The sequence below is a fragment of the Hyla sarda genome, chromosome 1, assembly GCF_029499605.1.
Source record: "Hyla sarda isolate aHylSar1 chromosome 1, aHylSar1.hap1, whole genome shotgun sequence".
Taxonomy (NCBI): Eukaryota; Metazoa; Chordata; class Amphibia; order Anura; family Hylidae; genus Hyla; species Hyla sarda.
Genome location: NC_079189.1, coordinates 262,057,571 through 262,075,868, shown reverse-complemented (window position 1 = coordinate 262,075,868; position 18,298 = coordinate 262,057,571). Strand labels below are relative to the sequence as shown.

Sequence of the window (18,298 nt, the reverse complement as noted above, 5' to 3'; positions counted from 1 at the left end):
GCAAAAAATAAGCCATAATATGGATTTTTAGGTGGAAAATTGAAAGGGTTATGATTTTTAAAAGGTAAGGAGGAAAAAACGAAAGTGCAAAAACGGAAAAACCCTGAGTCCTTAAGGGGTTAACAGTTTTACCCAGAGTCAGGACAATCCTTTAACAGTTCAACAAAGTGCGGTAGCTTCATATATTATATATAAATATTATATACTCTAAATAAAGTATAATTGTAGAAACTAAAAAAAATAAAAATAAAAGTTTATCAAGTGAAAATAAGAAAAGATGAATGAAAGTACAGCAAGTAAGGCAACATCCACATAGCATTTTGAAAAATGCATTAAAAAAACCCTACCCCTCACCACCCTTCATCCCTCTCTCCCCAAAACTTAGATTAGGTTAGAAACTTAACACAGATCCCAACAAACAGGCCAATCTTTACAATACAAAACCATATGCAGACCCTGAATGTATGAAAGAACAGTCTGTACAGGATGCTCTCTCTGAGTCGGACTTAGCATGCTCAGGTGTGCTTACTCCTTCCCCTGTCCTGCTGGACTGGAGTCAACTTCTTTCCCAGATCCTGACAAAGGTGGATTTTCACTCGCTCATTGCTGAGGTCAAGGACACTTGCAGGGGAGAAATCATCCCTATGCCGAGATTTGCAGCATGTCTCGGACAGGGTGGAAAACTTGGAGGACGCCCATAACTCTACCAGGGCCTACATTGCTCAACTCCACTCTACTATTGCCTCTTAACCTGTTCAGGACCCAGGGCATAACTTTACGCCCCGACGCCCTGGTACTTAAGGACCCAGGGCGTAAACTTACGCCCTGGCGGTTTCCGGTCCCTGCCACGCGTCGGGCAGAGATCGGAAGTGGATGCCTGCTGAAATGCTTCAGCAGGCATCCAAGGCAAACGCCGAGGGGGGCCATGTAGGGAAATCGCCCTTGCGATCTGCGGCGATACCGGGCTGATCGGGTCTCTGCGGCGATACCGGGCTGACCCGACCGCCCGGTAATTTTGCATGATCCCGGCTGTCACAGACAGCCAGGACCATGCTTAAGTATAGGAGCGAGGTCCCCTGCTGGTTAGTTAACCGACCAATCGCAGGGGGCGGGGGGGGGGGCGGTTACTTCCTCCCGCCCTGCCCGGACCCTGGAAGTCCGGAGGACGCGGCGGGGGACGGGGGAGTGTTGGGGACCGGCCCCGGTACTTACCTCGTCTCTGAAGACCCGAATCCCGGCGAAGAAGACGGCGGCGGCGACAGGTGAGTTCCTCTTCAGCCGCGGTCGGGCCCTTTACAGCAATGCACGTCGCCGTAAAGCGACATGCATTGCTGTATTGGGACCCTGTATACTACAACTCCCAGCATGCCCAGACAGCCCTTGGCATCTGGGCATGCTGGGACTTGCAGTTTTGCAACATCTGGAGGTCCACAGTTTGGAGACCACTGTGCCCTTCCAGATGTTGCAAAACTACACATCCTCAGCATGCCCTTACTGTCCAGGCATGCTGGGAGTTGTAGTTCTGTAACATCTGGCCCTTCAGATGTTGCAGAACTACAACTCCCAGCATGCCTGGACAGTTTTGGCATACTGGGAGTTGTAGTTTTGCAACATCTGGAAGGGCACAGATTGGGAGCCACTGTATTAGTGGTCTGCAAACTGTAGTCCTCCAGATGTTGCAAAAATACAACTCCAAGCATGCTGGGAGTTGTAGTTCGGCAACATCTGGCTCTAAAAATGTTGCCGAACTACTACTTCCAGCATGCCTGAGAATGTTTGGGAGTTGTGGTTTTGCAACAACTGGAGGCACACTGGTTAGGAAACATTGTCTGTTTCCTAACTCAGTGTTTCCCAACCCGTGTGCCTCCAGCTGTTGCAAAACTATAACTACCAGCATGCACTGATAGACTGTACATGCTGGGAGTTGTAGTTTTGCAACAGCTGGAGATCCCCCCCCCCCCCCCCTGTGAATGTACAGGGTACATTCACATGGGCAGGGGGCTTACAGTGAGTATCAGGCTGCAAGTTTGCGATGCAGCAAATTTTGCGCGGCAGCTCAAACTCGCAGCGGGAAACTCGCTGTAATCCCCCGCCCGTGTGACTGTACCCTAAAAACACTACACTAATACAAAATAAAAAGTAAAAAACACTACAACTACACATACCCCTACACAGCCCCCTCCCCAATAAAAATGAAAAACGTCTGGTACGCCACTGTTTTCAAAATGGAGCCTCCAGCTGTTGCAAAACAACAACTACCAGTATTGCCAGACAGCCGTTGACTGTCCAAGCATGCTGGGAGTTTTGCAACAGCTGGAGGCACCCTGTTTGGGAATCACTGGCGTAGAATACCCCTATACAAATCCCTAATTCAGGCCTCAAATGCGCATGGCACTCTCACTTCGGAGCCCTGTCGTATTTCAAGGCAACAGTTTAGGGTCACATATGGGGTATCGCCGTACTCGAGAGAAATTGCCTAACAAATTTTGGGGGGCTTTTTCTCCTTTCACCCTTTATGAAAAGGTGAAGTTGGGGTCTACACCAGCATGTTAGTGTAAAAAAATAAAAAAATTTTCACCAACATGCTGGTGTTGCCCTATACTTTTCATTTTGACAAGAGGTAAAAGGGAAAAAAGCCCCCCAAAATTTGTAATGCAATTTCTCCCAACTACGGAGATACCCCATATGTGGGCGCAAAGTGCTCTGGGGGCGCACAAGGCCCAGAAGGGAGAGTGCGCCATGTACATTTGAGGTGATTTGCACAGGGGTGGCTGATTGTTACAGCGGTTTTGACAAACGCAAAAAAAAAAAACCACATGTGACCCCATTTTGGAAACTACACCCCTCACGGAATGTAATGAGGGGTGCAGTGAGAATTTACCCCCCACTGGTGTCTGACAGATCTTTGGAACAGTGGGCTGTGCAAATAAAAGATAATACAGCCCACTGTTTCAAAGATCTGACAGACACCAGTGGGTTGTAAATGCTCACTGTTACGTTCCTCAAGGGGTCTAGTTTCCAAAATGGTATGCCACGGGGGGTTATTTTGCTGTCCTGGCACCATAGGGGCTTCCTAAATGCGACATGTCCCCGAGCAAAATTTGCTCTCAAAAAGCCAAATATGACTCCTTCTCTTCTGAGCATTGTAGTTCACCCGTAGTGCACTTCAGGTCAACTTATGGGGTACCTTCATACTCAGAAGAGATGGGGTTACAAATTTTTGGGGGTATTTTCTGCTATTAACTCTTGCAAAAATGTGAAATTTGGGGGGAAACACACATTTTAGTGAAAAAAAATTATATATTTTTTTACATATGCAAAAGTCGTGAAACACCTGTGGGGTATTAAGGCTCACTTTATTCCTTGTTACGTTCCTCAAGGGGTCTAGTTTCCAAAATGGTATGCCATGTGGGGGGAGTTTTGCTGTTCTGGCACCATAGGGGCTTCCTAAATGCAACATGCCCCCCAAAAACCATTTCAGAAAAACGTACTCTCCAAAATCCCCTTGTCGCTCCTTCGCTTCTGAGCCCTCTACTGTGCCCGCCGAACACTTTACATAGACATATGAGGTATGTGTTTACTCGAGAGAAATTGGGCTACAAAAATAACAATCCATTTTCTCCTTTTACCCCTTGTAAAAATTCAAAAATTTGGTCTACTAGAACATGCGAGTGTAAAAAATGAAGATTGTGAATTTTCTCCTTCACTTTGCTGCTGCTATTCCTGTGAAACACCTAAAGGGTTAAAATGCTGACTGAATGTCATTTTGAATACTTTGGGGGGTGCAGCTTTTATAATGGGGTCATTTGTGAGGTATTTCTAAAATGAAGACCCTTCAAATCCACTTCAAACCTGAACTGGTCCCTGAAAAATTGTGATTTTGGAAATTTTGAGAAACATTGGAAAATTGCTGCTGAACTTTGAAGCCCTATGGTGTCTTCCAAAAGTAAAAACACATCAATTTTATGATGCAAACATAAAGTAGACATATTGTATATGTGAATAAAAAAAAATATTTGGAATATCCATTTTCCTTACAAGCAGAGAGCTTCAAAGTTAGAAAAATGCAAAATTTTCAAATTTTTCATAAAATTTAGGGATTTTTCACCAAGAAAGGATGCAAGTTACCATAAAATTTTACCACTATGTTAAAGTAGAATATGTCACGAAAAAACAATCTCTGAATCAGAATGATAACTAAAAGCATTCCAGAGTTATTAATGTTTAAAGTGACAGTGGTCAGATGTGCAAAAAATGGCCGGGTCCTAAGGTGTAAAATGGCTGGGTCCTTAAGGGGTTAAACATCCTAGACTTCCTCAGTGATCTCCACTCTCATGTTGAAGACTTGGACAATCGAGGGAGGCAAAATAATATCCGGGTGCGGGGATTACCTGAGGAAACAAGAGAGGAATTATCTCCATGTGACTCTGGAGGCTATTTTTAATCTCATTCTGGGCGAGCCATGCTCCCATAAAATTTTACTGGATAGGACACACAGAGCCTTCCGCCACAAATCCACTTCTGGCGCTCCCAGGGATGTTATCTGCTGTGTGCATTATTTCCAGCTTAAAGAGGCTACCATGGCGAAGGCTGATCCCTGAGGAACTTTGATTTTGATGGGGCCCATATCCAACTCTATCAAGACCTCTCTTGGCTCACTTTACAGAAATGGCGGATGCTCCAGCCTCTCCTAGCAGTCCTGTGATCTCATCAGGTGCCTTACCTGTGGAGTTTCTCGTTTGTCCTTAATGCTCGCAGGGATGGACGCTCTGCGGTTGTGCGTTCTATTGCCGATCTCCCGGCCTTTTGCTCTACGCTGGTTTTACCTGCCACTCAGCTGGTGGACTGGGACTTGACGTCTCCTCCTCTCCCTCCGGTTTGGCAGCCTGTCCGGTCCCGTAGGTCTGGGCACAATCAGAAGTTTATGCCTCCTTGAGGCTCTTCTCGGGCCCCTCCTTGACCTGTTGTGCTATTTGTTTTTTGATTTTTTAATATTTTTCTCTAGGTGGTGGCGTTGGGATTGTTTTTGGACTCTGGTTCTCTCCTGACTTCAGTTATTTTTAAAAGCTTTATATCCTCACTATGTTTTTGCATATTTGGCCACCTGTGTTTTCCATGCTTTTGTCCATTGGGAATGGTCTCGGGATGGGATTTTTACTCCTTTGGTGGCGGTTTTCTGGCTGTAACATTCTCCTACTTCTGCCCCCTGAGGCTGTGACAATGGACTGGATCTTTTTTGGATCCTTCTGTTTCCAGTTTTTTTCTTACATCTTGGCCTCTGCATTGTCCCCTCCTTTTTTATTTTATTTATTTGGTGTTTTGTTTTCTGTTGTCTTGTACTTTTCTCTTTTTCTAGGTTTTTCTGTGTCCCCTTCCTCCTGTTGTGGCCTGGTTGGTGGGTCCCTCTTCGGTAGGTCCTGGTTAATGCTTTTAGTCTCATGAGTGAGTCTTCATTTGCGTTTTTTCTCTTTCCCCGTTCAGGATGGCTAAGTGTGTCTCACTGAATGTTAAGGTCCTTAACTACCCCCTAAACAGCGTCTTTTACAATGGGAGTTGCTTACACTGCATGGCGATATTGATTTCCTTCAGGAGACACATTTTAACCGCACTGGCTCTTTTCAGTTTCTCCATCATCTCTATCCTCAGGTTTTTTCAGCTACCTCTGATAGGAAAGTAGCCGGGGTTGCTGTACTCATCTCTAGATCTTGCCTGCTTCAAGTCTCCTCCTCCTATATTGATCCCCTGGGACGCTATGTGATAGTGGAGGGAATGTTGGTTGGTGCTCCGATATTTCTTTGTAATCTCTATGCCCTCAATTCCTCTCAGATCTCGTTTTTACGTAGGGTCCTAGCTAAGCTCCATAAATATCCTCCTTCTACATGGCTTTTTGGGGGGAAGGGGTTGGGGGGAGGGGTATTTCAATCTTGTTTTTTTTGCCTTCTTTGGATCGCCATTCCCTTTCTGCTGCCCCTCCTCCACCGGCTCAATCACGCTTGGCCTCGCTTTTTCGCCGCCTTATTCGAGCTTCAACGTTGTACGATCTTTGGCGAATTAACCACCTGATGGATCACTCTTTTAGTTTTTATTCCCATCCCCATAGGTTGCATACGCGTATAGACTATTTTTTTCGGTAACCTCCCGATGGTTCGTATGCTCTCAACTGCCTCTTTGGAACCTATTTCCTGGTCTGATCACTGTCCTGTTCTTTCTTTTCCTCCCACCTCCTCTTCTCTCTGGCACTGTCATTGGCGTCTCAATGACTCTCTGCTTAAGTCTCTGCCCTCCCGTGAGTCGATACAGGCATGCCTGACTGAATATTTTGCCACCAATGAGGGTTCAGTTTCCTCTCGGGATGTCCTCTGGGAAGCCCAAAAATCAGTGGTATTTCCCTTAGTTCCCATTTGAAAAATGATGCCCTGGCTCGCTCCCGGGAGCTTAGAGCTTGCATTGCAAACTTGGAGGCTCTTTTACTGTCTTCCTCTTCTCTCTCGATCCTTAGATGATTGGTAGCTGCCTGGGCCCAATTGGCTGAGCTTGCGCTTCACAAAGTTAAGTGTCATTTGTTGTATGCCAAACAGAGGTTTATGAGAAGGGTAATAAGGCTCACACTATGCCAGGTGCCTGAGGGACCGTGCGGCTGCTCAATCCCCTTTGGCCTTGAAAGATTTTTCAGTTTTTCAGTTGTTCTTCATTATCATCCTGCTGATATTTCCTGTCTCTGTTCGCTATTATTCTGATCTTTACTCCCTCCCTTCTCAGCTTCCGTCTGACCCAGTGGAGCATGCTTCGGAACTTGACTCCTATCTCTCTCGATGCGGCCTGCCGACTCTGTCGGAGGCGGAATGTGCTGTCTTGAACGCTCCTATCACCCATGGAGAGCTTCAGGAGGTCCTCAAGCCTCTCCCTGCGGGTCGCTCCCCCGATCTAGATGGATTCACTTATTTATACTATAAGATTTACTCTTCTGTCCTTCTGCCCAGGCTGGTTTCTCTTTTTAACTCCTTTATAGGGGGAGGGAGGGGCGCAATCCTTTCTGCACTCCTTAATCGCTGTGATACCTAAGCCCGGTACGGACCCATAGCCCTTCTTAATTCCGATATGAAGCTATTCTCTAAAGTGCTGGCTGTACACCTTTGCTCTTTTTTCCCCTCTCTCATTCACAAGGACCAAGTCAGCTTTATACATTGCCATCAGGGGGGTGATAATACTAGAAGGGTAGTGGATCATGTTGACCCGATCAATCAAAGATCTGAACAGGCTTTGATTCTAAGCCTTGATGCAGAAAAGGCCTTTGATCGTCTGGGGTGGCCTTTTCTTTTCGCCACTTTGCAGAAGTTTGGTATCACTGGTAACTTCCTTACTGCACTGCAAGGTCTTTACTCATCCCCTACTGCTTCTCTTAAACTTCCTCATGATCCTTCCCCGACCTTTCCTTTGTTTAATGGTACTCGCCAGGGGTGTCCATTGTCCCCACTGATTTTTGCGTTATGTATCGCGAACCCCTTGCTGCTATGATTTGGGGGCACCTGGACATCACTGCCATAACCATTCACCATAGGGAATTTAAGGTTTGTTTGTTTGCTGATGATGTTTTGCTTACTCTCTCCCATCCTTTACTTTCTCTTCCTTGTCTAGATTGGTTTCTGCATGACTATGGGGTGGACTCTGGGTTACAAGGTCAATCTGTCTAAATCTGAAGCTCTCCCTCTTAACCTTCCTTTGCCCCTCTCTACTCTCCTATGTGCGAAATTTTCTTTCAAATGGTTCCCAACTTCTATTAAGTACCTGGGTGTCTATCTTACCCCTTCCTATTCATCCCTTTACTCTACGTATTTCCTCCTTTTTCATGATCTCAGAGACCTCTTGGAGAAATTGAGGTCGCAATATATATAATTTTTTGGGCGTATAGCAGCGGTTAAAATGACGATCCTCCCTAAATTGCTTTATTATTTTGAAATGTTGCCGGTACATGTCCTGCTCTATGCTGTTTGCTCTTTTCGATCGGCTATCTTCCGCTTTATATGGCATGGAAAGCGACATCGTCTTCCGATGTCGATCATGATGGCCAGCCGGGCCATGGGGGATCTTGCAGTCCCTTATGTAACTAAATATAACTAGCACACTAGTACAGTGGCCTGCATCAGCATTATAATAACTACAAGTCCAAGCAAGCCTGAGAGGTTCCCTGTGTCCCGGTCACCTCTGTGGAAGTTGGCTATTTGTAAAGACTGTTTTATGCCTTCTCCAAGTAAAAGTTCAAGTTGCATAAAATCCCTGCTTTGGACTCTCATTCATCACATGACGTTTTTGGGCTGGTTGTCGGTGGTACATTACACTAAACAACTGCCATGTATTCTAATCAAACCAAAAAAATATCCCAGTAGATCTCAGGATTAATAACCAATAATCCAATCCCTTTATGGAAGATAACCCTTCCGGGGAAAAATACCCCCAAACTAAAGACCCACCTAAAATATAACTTTTATTTACCTTCTTAGAATTTAATATAACACACAAAAAGGATTCCAATTATCAGGTAGTGTGCTGAGACACTTTCGATTGCAGCCCTCTAGGTGGTGCTGTTGTGTAAGTTTCAGCCTGTGTTGCTGAATATCATCAGTGGTACAATAAGTACATGACTTATATACACTTATTGTACCACTTATTACATCTGTAGACATTAAGGAGTTAAGGTAGTAATAGAATTCCCATTTAGGTAGTAACAGTAGTCCACTTTAGGAAGAAATAGAACCCCCCCCTTTAGGTAGTTACTATGGCCCCCTTTAGGTAGTAATAGAACCCCCCTTTAGGACGTAACAGTACCCCCTTTTAGGTAGTAAACAGTAGCCCCCTATAGGTAGTAACAGTATCCTCTTTTACGTGGTAATAAAAACCCCTTTAGGTAGTAACAGTAGCCCTCTTTGGATAGTCAAGATTAAAAAAACACACACACACTCGCCTGGGGACCTGGCTCCTGCGTAACATGTCTTCACTTTTCTTCTCCGGTCTGTGCTCTGACACGTGTTGGCATCATTCATGTGTCGGGGGGCAGAGGAAATGATGCTCAGATCTCTTGTGGCAGCCACAAGAATGACTGACAGGGCAAGGAGCCAATGGCTCTTCACTGTGTCAATCAGCAGAGAGTTGCATTTAACTATAGGCACGTCTTATAGTTAACCCCTTAAGGACTCAGCCCATTTTGGCCTTAAGGACTCAGACAATTTAATTTTTACGTTTTAATTTTTTCCTCCTCGCCTTCTAAAAATCATTACTCTTTTATATTTTCATCCACAGACTAGTATGAGGGCTTGTTTTTTGCGTGACCAGTTGTCCTTTGTAATGACATCACTCATTATATCATAAAATGTATGGCGCAACCAAAAAACACTATTTTTGTGGGGAAATTAAAACGAAAAACGCAATTTTGCTAATTTTGGAAGGTTTCGTTTTCACGCCGTACAATTTATGGTAAAAATGACGTGTTCTTTATTGTGAGGGTCAATACGATTAAAATGATACCCATTATTATATACTTTTATATTATTGTTGCGCTTAAAAAAAATCACAAACTTTTTAACCAAATTAGTACGTTTATAATCCCTTTATTTTGATGACCTCTAACTTTTTTATTTTTCTGTATAAGGGGCGGTATGGGGGCTCATTTTTTGCGCCATGATCTGTACTTTTTTTTGATACCACATTTGCATATAAAAAACTTTTAATACATTTTTTATAATTTTTTTTTAATAAAATGTATTAAAAAAGTAGGAATTTTGGACTTTTTTTTTTTTCCCTTCACGCCGTTCACCGTACGGGATCGTTAACATTTTATTTTAATAGTTTGGACATTTACGCACGCGGCAATACCAAATATGTCTATAAAAAATGTTTTTTACGCTTTTTGGGGGTAAAATAGGAAAAAACGGACGTTTTACTTTTTTATTGGGGGAGGGGATTTTTCACTTTTTTTTACTTTTACTTTTACAATTTTTTTACATTTTTTTTACACTTGAATAGTCCCCATAGGGGACTATTCATAGCAATACTATGTATAATGTATAGGACATAGAACAGATCAGTATTATCGGTCATCTTCTGCTCTGGTCTGCTCGATCACAGACTAGAGCAGGAGATGCCGGGAGCCGGACGGAGGAAGGAGAGGGGACCTCCGTGCGGCATTATGAATGATCGGATCCCCGCAGCAGCGCTGCGGGCGATCCAATCGTTCATTTAAATCGCGCACTGCCGCAGGTGCCGGGATCTGTATTGATCCCGGCACCTGAGGGGTTAATGGCGGACGCCCGCGAGATCGCGGGCGTCGGCCATTGCCGGCGGGTCCCTGACTGCGATCAGCAGCCGGGATCAGCCGCGCATGACACGGGCATCGGAGCCCGCGGTTATGCATAGGACGTAAATGTACGTCCTGGTGCGTTAAGTACCACCTCACCAGGACGTACATTTACGTCCTGCGTCCTTAAGGGGTTAAATGAATCCTGGACCGGCCCGTGTAGTAAAGTTTTGATACACCGGCCCTGCGAATCACACTGGCCACCGCACCAATGCTGATTGCCTGGCTGACCTTGATGGGGAATATTTCATGGCGACGCTACTGCAATCAGAGCAGCGCTTTTTTGTACAGGCAGAAAATAGGTTCTCTTCATCTCTCTGTATACTAAAGTTCTGACAGTGTGCAGCATTCAACTCCCTTGAAAAGACATCGTACTTAAATGGACAGATCCAAAAACATTTTATATGTTGTACATCATGGCAAAATATTAACCTTTCTAATATACTTCATACGAAAATGTTATTTATTTTTTATAGAAATCATGGCTTTGTCCAAACTGAAGCACAGGCATGGACACAGTCCAGTATGTCAGGGTGGGCTAGCACTCCTTTGTGCTCTCTCCTGTCTGATAGCACTCCTCTGGGCTCTCTCCTGTCTGATAGGACTCCTCTGTGCTCTCTCCTGTCTGATAGCACTCCTCTGTGCTCTCTCCTGTCTGATAGGACTCCTCTGTGCTCTATCCTGTCTCATAGTACTCCTCTGTGATCTCTCCTGTCTGATAGGACTCCTCTGTGTTCTCTTCTGTCTGATAATACTCCTCTGTGGTCTCTCCTGTCTGATAGCACTCCTCTGTGCTTTCTCCTGTCTGATAGCACTCCTCTGTGCTCTCTCCTGTATGATAATACTCCTCTTTGCTCTCTCCTGTCTGATAGTACGCCTCTGTGCTCTCTCCTGTCTGATAGTACTCCTCTTTGCTCTCTCCTGTCTGATAGCACTCCTCTGTGCTCTCTTCTGTCTGATAATACTCCTCTTTGCTCTCTCCTGTCTGATAGTACTCCTCTGTGCTCTCTCCTGTCTGATAGGACTCCGCTGTGCTCTCTCCTGTCTGATAGCACTCCTCTGTGCTCTCATCTGTCTGATAGGACTCCTCTGTGCTCTCTCCTGTCTGATAATACTCTTCTGTGCTCTCTCCTGTCTGATAGCACTCCTCTGTGCTCTCTCCTGTCTGATAGTACTCCTCTGTGCTCTCTCCTGTCCTATCTGACAAGGAAGAGCACAAAGAAGTGTTAGCCCACCGTCACTTACTGGACTTTGTCAATGCCTGTGCTTCAGCTTGGACAAAGCCATGATTTTATAAGCCATGATTTCTATTAAAAGGAAATAAAAATTTCTAATGAAGTATAGTAGAAAGGTTAATGTTTTACCAAGATGCACAACATATAAAAAGGTATCTGACAATGCCCATTTAAAGGCGAGTCTGCAGCAAGGGGAGGAAAGGGGGTGAAAAAACTTTTTTTTTGCTTGTATCCTAGTGCCACCACCCCCTCAAGATGTGGCCATAGGCTCTGGACCACCAGTGCCTAGTGTCATATACAGCCCTGATGATAGCCTAAGGACAACAGTACATAGCGGTATATGCAATGCAATCTAATTACACATAGTTTTATTACAGATTTCTCCTGTTTCTCAATGCAGACCATGTAGCTTGGACAGGTGAAGGACAAAGGAGTAACTTGAAATAACTCGCAGTTTTCTTTGCTAAAGATCACTGGAAACACGTCCAAGATGGGGGCACAATACATTAACACATGTCTACACAGGCTTGGCTTTGGCTGGAACGGTGTTTAATCAAGGTTAATGTTTCTTCCTTGTGTCATTTTTCTATTCTGTAGCCCTTCTTATTAAGCCTGTTCCTCTCTCCCCGTTGCTAAACTCAACACCCAACCACAGGCTTTGCAAAGACCCCCAGTGCATAAGTTTCCAACCAATTTCCCTACATGATTTTTTGCTGAAATATAAGTCAACCACTTATTCCTTATCAATTGGGGGCTTTCTAAATTAACACATATGTCTAAAAGTATATATTCAGTACTATACATTTTTAGCAAAATATTTTTTTTCACAGCAAGCAGTTTTGTTGTTGGCTTTCATATTTGCTTTTTTTCCCCCCCCCCTCTAGTTCTATATGTATTTTACAGAAGCAGACAATCCGATATTACATACAGTATAAACAACGCCATCTGTAGCCATGACTGAAGGAGTTAATTGGAGTTTGTCTAATTGATAAATAAAGTGACGTGCCTCTAGAGAGAACATTTTTCCATGCACATCCACAGCTATACCTCATTGTTTTCTTATCCCATGAGTTTAGAGCTGACAGAGCGGTGAAGAACCACCTGAGCTGTGGGATTGAGTTACTGCTCTTTATGAGGGATTGTTTTACAAGGTGTATGCTCAGAGCAGCCTAGCATTAATTATTTATCTGTCCAAAGATATCAGCTTCTTTGTGTCTTACCACACCTTTTTGGCAAAGAGGGGAAACTGCGCAAATCAGACAGGAGAGCAAAAAAAAAGACTCAGAGCAACAAGAAACGAAATTCATGGAGAACGGAGTAGATCCTGAGCAGAAAGAATGCAATGGCCCAAGAGAGACAACACACAAGTCAAAGGAAACCAGACAAAATGTACCAGCTGATTCAACGCAGGGCACTGCAGCACCTCCTCACCCACCAAGAGTTCGACCAAGGCTGGTTTTCCATACTCAACTTGCTCATGGCAGCCCAACTGGAAAAATTGAGGGCTTTACCAACGTCAAAGAACTTTATGCCAAAATTGCAGAGGTGTTCAACATATCTCCAACAGAGGTGAGCTTTTTACTATTGTTTTACATTTATTAGGGTATGTCAAACATTCTCATTCATTTTACATTAATTCCATGGTGCTGTACATATTCTGGGCTGGGGAATGAAAATATAACATGAGACAAGAGCAAACCCACAAATATATAAGAAAATCAGGCTGGTACAGAAGTAGAGGAGACTCTATCTGCGAGAGCTTACCATCTACAAGCAATAATTCTAAACATAAATTTCCATCTCAGTAATCCTATTGAATTTACAAATATATATACAAGTAGTATGTGTAGATACATTTATTATCTGCCTCCCACTGTAATAAAGACTGCATACTTTTCACTACTACTACCCACTCTGTCTGATCTAAGATAAAGTCTAATCATTTGGATTTAAAAAACCCTTACTCACCTATAAATTTGCTGCTACTCCAGTGCCACCAGCTTGAAAACCCCCCCAGAAACCTGCACATCCATAAATCTGCCATCGCCACTCCAGTTTTCCTCTGCTGGGTCTGCTGTGGCAACAAACATTGCACACATTCTTTTTTTCCATCCTCACGTAAAATTTTTGAAAATCTTGGAAAACCCTTTTAGGGTACGTCCACACGGGCGGATTACCTGCAGAATTACCACAGTGTATTTGCTGTGGAAATTCCGCAGGTAATCCGCCCGTGTGAACGTACCCTTAGCAGAAGATAAGTCTGTGAAAGTGAGCTTTCCCAGTAGTACCTATAAGCAGGGCAACCTTTAATCATTTGGTTGTGTAAGGCTAAATTTCCACTTGGTTTTTTTTCTGGCAGTTTTTGAAATACTGCCACTGCAGTTTTTGAGCCAAAGCTGGAAGTGTATTCAAAAGAAATAGAACATATAAAGGAAGGACTTATACTTCTCCTCCCTTATGGATCCACTTCTGACTTTGGCTCAAAAATTTTCCAAAAACTGCCAGAAAAAAAACACCAAGTGGAAACTTAGCCTTAGGGTACGTTTACACTAAGGAATTCTGCAGAAACTTAACATTAGTGTGAATGAGTGTCCGCGAGACCCGTTCACACTGCGGAATTTTTGCGGCGGACAATTCCGCCGCTGAAATTGTTCCGCGCAAAGAAAGAACATGTTCATTTTTTTGCGCGGATTCCGCGAGCACTCCATAGCCGTCAGTGGTGACGGCTCAGTGCCCCACGGCCCTAGCGCTGAAGACCCTTCCGGCAGCGGCCGCCAGGCGGAAACTCGGCTTGCGGAATTCAGCAAGCGGAGATTCCGTAGTGGGAACGCATACCCTTAAGGGAAGAAAGGAGTTTGAACACCACATCTTTATTAGGCTTAGTTTCCACACAGGTTTTCTTCTGGCAGTTTTTGGAATACTGCCACTGCAGTTTTTGAGCCAAAGTCAGAAGTGGATCCATAAGGGAAGTAGTAAGTCCTTCCTTTATTTTTCCTATTTCTCTTGAATACACTTCTGGCTTTGGCTCAATAACTGCAGTGGCAGTATTCCAAACAATGCCAGGAAAAAATCTGTGTGGAAACTTAGCCTTAAAGGAGTAGTGCAGTGAAATATAACCTCTCCCCTATCCAAAGGATAGGGGATAAGTTATAGATCGCGGGGGTTTGAATTCTGCACAATATAAGACTGATCTTACATTTTTGCTGAAAGTGGAATTTCCACGGCGAGCAATCCGCTTTCTGAATGGGACTGCGGAAACCCACTGAAATCAATGGGCAGTAAATTTTGGCTGAATTTCCGAATAAAAGTAACAGTGAGACTGAGTTCATCTGTATTAGTGATTTGTGAGATGACATCAAAAATTGTGGTATCATTTATTAAATGTTTTGTATGAATCTTGTATGTTCCAATTTAGAACAGCCAAGGAAACGTATAACCAATTATCAAGATATTCTTAAACTACATATATATATGGTTACTTTTTTTGCATAGATTTTATTCTGCACATTGAACACGCACAAAGTGGACATGCAGAAGCTTCTTGGTGGTCAGATTGGTTTGGAAGATTTTATCTTTGCACATGTTAGAGGAGAAACCAAAGAAGTTGAGATCACCAAAACAGAAGATGCCTTGGGCCTCACAATTACTGATAATGGAGCTGGATATGCATTTATAAAGGTACATTTTTAAAGTTTTTATGATCAAAAAAAAATTAATGTAATCAAAGAGCATGTGTAATTCCCATCAATTTATCCAACAATATAATATACAATGAAAACCAATTTTTTAAGCAATTGATTAAAGTGGATCTATTAGCCTATTTATGCTTCCCTTAGGCTAGGATTCCACTTGTTTATTTTTCTTGCAGTCTTTGAGCCAAAGTCAGAAGTGGATCCATAAGGGAAGTATGAAGTCCTTCCTTTATATTTCCCATTCCTTTTGAATACACTTCTGGTTTGGCTCAAAAACTGCAGTGGCAGTATTCCAAAAACTGCCAGAAAAAAACCTAGTGGAAACTTAGCCTTAGGGTCTTATAACATGTACAGTATCCAGGGCATATTTGATGCACAGGATTTGAAGTTTAAGATTTTATGTTGCAGATTTCAATGTAATCTAACTGACTAATCACAGCATCAAAACTGCAGGATACTGTATGAAGTGAATAGACCCTCAAAGCCTAAATTTATAAACTTATGAATAAGCAGTACCTATGCCTTTTTTGGTGATACTTTGCATATTTTTATTGTAAATGACAAATATGTAAATTGACTGCAGGTAAGTTGGGGGACGCCCACAAATAGTCACCACTGCATCTGTCTCTGCCCACCAGCTGGTAATGACATATTTTTACCTATACAGTGATAGGTAAAAGACTATCAATCTACAGGACAGGGCAGAAAAGCTTAACTGACAGGTTCCCTTTTAAGGGTCTGTTCACACGTAAGGTATTCTTAGCAGATTTGATGCGCAGGATTAGAAGCTGTGCTCAGTCATTGAGTTTACATTGAAATCTGCAGCAGAAAATTCTGTGCATCAAAACTGTGCAGAATACTGTACGTGTGAACAGACCCTAAAAGGGGTTATCTAGTTTTCATGTACCCTATTAGGGAAATAAGTTAATAGGATTCTCATCACTGGAGAGTGGTTACAAAGGGCATGTATTGCTCTGGAGGACTTGTTCTGCTCTATTTTTCCTGCTGTGTTGCAGGGTCAGAATAAAGCCAAATTAAAGGAAGAGCACCTAGGGCTAGCACCTGAGGACCTTTACCACTTGGGAGAAAGTAGGGGCAATGTAGGGTTGCAGGACAGGGAACCACCACCACGTATCCAGCTTGAGGAAAAGAGGGTGGGATCAAGTCACTGGTGGTTGCTAGCACTGGGAAATCCAGGGCACTAGTCCCTGATTCCTGGGTGGGTGACTGCTGCTTTCAACTGTAAATGCTTCTTTAGGACCCATATGCAGTTGACAGAGCAAGGAGCCAGTGGATGTTTGCTCCTTCACTTGATTTTGTAGGTCACACACTGCTGACCTATAAGAGGCACAGGACTTCTGTTCCCCATCCTAGTTGCAGACACATGCATGGATATTAACCCCTTAAGGACCAAGCCCATTTTAACCTTAAGGGCAGGCCAATTTTATTTTTGCATTTTCGTTTTTTCCTCCTCGCCTTCTAAAATCCATAACTCTTTTATATTTCCATCTACAGACCCATATAAGGGCTTGTTTTTTCCGTGACCAATTGTACTTTGTAATGAAACCTCTAATTTTACCAAAAAATGTATGGCGAACCCCAAAAAATATTTTTTTAGGGAGGGAATGTAAATGAACACCACAATTTTGCACATTTTGGAGGGTTTCGTTTTCACACTGTACACTTTACGGTAAAAAAAATGTTTATGCTTTTTGGGGGTAAAATGGGAAAAACTGACAATTTTCATTTTTATTGGGGTATATTTCACTTTTTTGTTACTTTTTATTTTTACATTTTCCAACTTTTTTTTACACTTTTTTTGTCCCCATAGGGGACCATCTATAGCAATCATTTGATTGCTAATACTGTTCAGTGCTATGCATAGGACATAGCACTGATCAGTATTATCGGTTATCGTCTGCTCAATCTCAGACCAGAGCAGGAGACAGACGGAGGCAGGTGAGGGGACCTCCCCTTGCCATTACAGATGATGGGATCGCCATTACAGATGATCAGATCATCTATGGTAACATGTGCATTGCCGCAGATGCCGTGATCTGTACTGATCACGGCATCTAAGGGGGTTAATGGCAGACCGCTGCATGATCGCGGATGTCGGACATTACCAGCGGGTCCCCTGCCGTGTATGATGTGAGCACCACTCCGATGCTCGCGGTCATACACAGGACGTAAATGTACGTCCTGGTGCGCGAAGTACTGCCAAACCAGGACGTACTTTTACGTCCGTGGTCGTTAAGGGGTTAATTCACTGTGCTGCCTGCACCAGAGTGAAAAATAAATAAGGTAATGATGAATTTGAGAGGGAGAAGGTGAGTTTGTTTTGTTTTTGGCAAATGGACACTGACTTGGAGGACCTAGCTACCTACAGGGTGGGCCTATTTACTGGGGGAAACTACCTACTTACTGACCTACCTTTTTACTGTGTGAGGGGGATAACGCAAAGAAGCCTAAGGTTTTTGCCCAGCAGATTCTGCAGGAATGAGCTGTAGCTGGAAAAAGTCTACATGGCTGCCTGGGTTGTAATGAGCAGAAAAGGAAAGACAACAATTCCCAAATGATATCCACTGTGGGTCACTAGATTTAACTGTACTGTAATCACTTTGATATGGTATCTACCACTATATGGTTATTGTATGAGAAACTCTATATAGTGGCTATTATTCAGTAACAGTGTGTGGTTCCTAACCCCTTAAGGAATGGGCTACTTTTAGTTGTTGCAGTTTTGTTTTTTTCCTCCTTGCACTTTAATAGTCATAACTCTTATTTTTTCATCTATACCTGTATTAGTGTTATTGTTTTTTGGGGGAACAATTGTACTTTGTAATGTCTTGAAGGAGTACTCCGCTGGAAAAAAAATTTTCAACCCTTAAGGACCAGGCCATTTTTCACTGTAGGACAACTTTCACTTTAAGCATTAATAACTCTGGGATGCTTTTATCTTTCATTCTGATTCCGAGATTGTTTTTTCGGGACATATTCTACTTTATGTTAGTGGTAAAATT

General features: G+C 43.3%; 1 protein-coding gene across 1 annotated transcript in view; it reads left to right on the top strand.

Moving 5' to 3' along the window:
* Positions 1 to 12,525: 12,525 nt before the first annotated feature.
* GIPC3 (GIPC PDZ domain containing family member 3) overlaps positions 12,526 to 18,298 on the top strand; it is a 186,479-nt gene continuing 180,706 nt past the window's right edge. The window contains exons 1-2 of the mRNA XM_056571276.1: positions 12,526 to 13,152; positions 15,076 to 15,261. Of these exons, the coding sequence (XP_056427251.1) occupies positions 12,889 to 13,152; positions 15,076 to 15,261 (450 nt within the window). The 5' untranslated portion in view covers positions 12,526 to 12,888. The remainder of the gene's footprint in view (positions 13,153 to 15,075; positions 15,262 to 18,298) is intronic.